The sequence below is a fragment of the Thunnus albacares genome, chromosome 7 (genome assembly GCF_914725855.1).
Source record: "Thunnus albacares chromosome 7, fThuAlb1.1, whole genome shotgun sequence".
Taxonomy (NCBI): Eukaryota; Metazoa; Chordata; class Actinopteri; order Scombriformes; family Scombridae; genus Thunnus; species Thunnus albacares.
Genome location: NC_058112.1, coordinates 11,854,446 through 11,856,174, shown reverse-complemented (window position 1 = coordinate 11,856,174; position 1,729 = coordinate 11,854,446). Strand labels below are relative to the sequence as shown.

Genomic DNA, 1,729 nt, shown 5'->3' with positions numbered 1-1,729 from the left:
AGCGCAGACTGAATCGCTTAGTGCAAAGTGGGCAAATATTTGGACTAATCTCCACGGTAGGATGTGGGTTACTAATTAACATGTTGGCTGTGTAATTAGGTCCACGTTAGGACTTCCTTTGCCCTCTCCCCCGCCTGCGCCACAGCTTCCGCCCACACACAGCCTTGAATTACTCCACTGGCAACTGTTGATGCATTCCCAAACCAACTGACGTCAAGTGGGAAGGGCTCAGGCCAGAGTATAAAAGTTATCTACCACCTTGGTTCATTCACAACGCCACTCTGGATTACCACAACCTTTTGTAGAGAAGCTCCTTCCTCGGGCTCCTCGGTTGACACAGCAGGAGGTTCACAAACCTGCCAGACATAAACAATGAAAATGTCAGCGGCGGAGATCAGCCAGATCCTCAAGGAGGGAGAGCTGGAGAAGAGGAGCGACAATCTGCTCCAGTTCTGGAAGAGGAAGACGTGCGTCCTGACCACGGACAGCCTCAACATTTACGCCGATACGCAGAAGCGCACCAAGGGCAAGGAGCTCAAGCTGCAGTCCATCAAGAAAGTGGACTGCGTGGAGCGCACCGGCAAGTTCGTCTATTTCACCATCGTAACCACAGACAATAAGGAGATTGATTTCCGGTGCCCTGGAGAGGATAACTGCTGGAATGCAGTGATCACCATGGCCCTGATTGATTACCAGAACAGAAAAGCCATCCAGGACTTTAAAACGCGGCAAGACAATGAGACAGCGTCGCCTGGACAGCAGGAGAGGCGCATGGCGAGGGCGCCCTGAGCCGCCTTGGGGACTCTGGCAGTTAACCACTCCTAATATGGTGAGAGACACACCATGAAATATAGCTGACATTATATATGAATATAAATATGAGTTAAAATAAATATAAACTGTAGCTGAAAGTAGAGGGGGTGTTTGAAACTAATTGCGTGATTTTTTTATTTCCCTCCAGTGTCAATATGGACCATAAAGAAATAATACGAGGACCAAACGGAAGACGAGGTCATCCGGTCCAGAGATGAAGGATTGTTCGGGGACCGAGCTCTCGGAAAGACTGACAGCGGATCCTGAACAACATCTAAAACGACAGACTGAGATTTTGAGAAGCTCTACACGCAGGACTGAACCCTTGAATTGGCGAAAACTATTTCAAGTTTGCGCTTCTAGGAGGAATGACTCCTAAAACCTTGTTGCAACATTTTGTTAATTTAGTTGTTTCCAGGATATTGTGTTACTGGCAAACAGCTCGTGTTGTTTAAATTATTCTCTATTTCAATGTGTGTTGAGTGTGTATTTATTTGAATAAATATTCATGCATTTTTGACATAATTTCAAGCTCAAGTCATTTTTTAAGGGAGAAATATTTTACCACCTGGTGTCAAGGTCTGTTGGTATCTCATTACCACATTATAGAGTTAGTAACAGTATAATTCTCCCACTGGGACACTTCACCAGCAGCATTTCCTCAGTAAATGCCAGACATGCAACAGTTAAAAGGGAGTGGAGGACAGGAAAGTCCCTTTCCTCTCTGCTGTCAGGTGGAATGTGACTCTTTATTGTCACTGGGAGAGTTTCTGGCCTTAGTCACAACTGATAAGCGCGGCAGATTCAGTCAGAAGCATGGGACACTTAGAAGTCAGTGGTGCCTTTGAACACACCTTAACTGCTTCCAAGGTGTGGTAAGTTTATAGTGTCTGTTGGGCTGGGAATGCTTGATCAT

The 1,729-nt window shown here is 46.0% G+C and overlaps 1 protein-coding gene across 1 annotated transcript; it reads left to right on the top strand.

Moving 5' to 3' along the window:
- Positions 1-253: 253 nt before the first annotated feature.
- On the top strand, positions 254-1,338 carry phlda2 (pleckstrin homology-like domain, family A, member 2). Its single transcript, XM_044356693.1, has 2 exons — positions 254-829; positions 962-1,338. The coding sequence occupies exon 1, from the start codon at positions 373-375 to the stop codon at positions 787-789; it is 417 nt and encodes a 138-aa protein (XP_044212628.1). The 5' UTR covers positions 254-372; the 3' UTR covers positions 790-829; positions 962-1,338.
- The last annotated feature ends 391 nt before the right edge of the window (positions 1,339-1,729 follow it).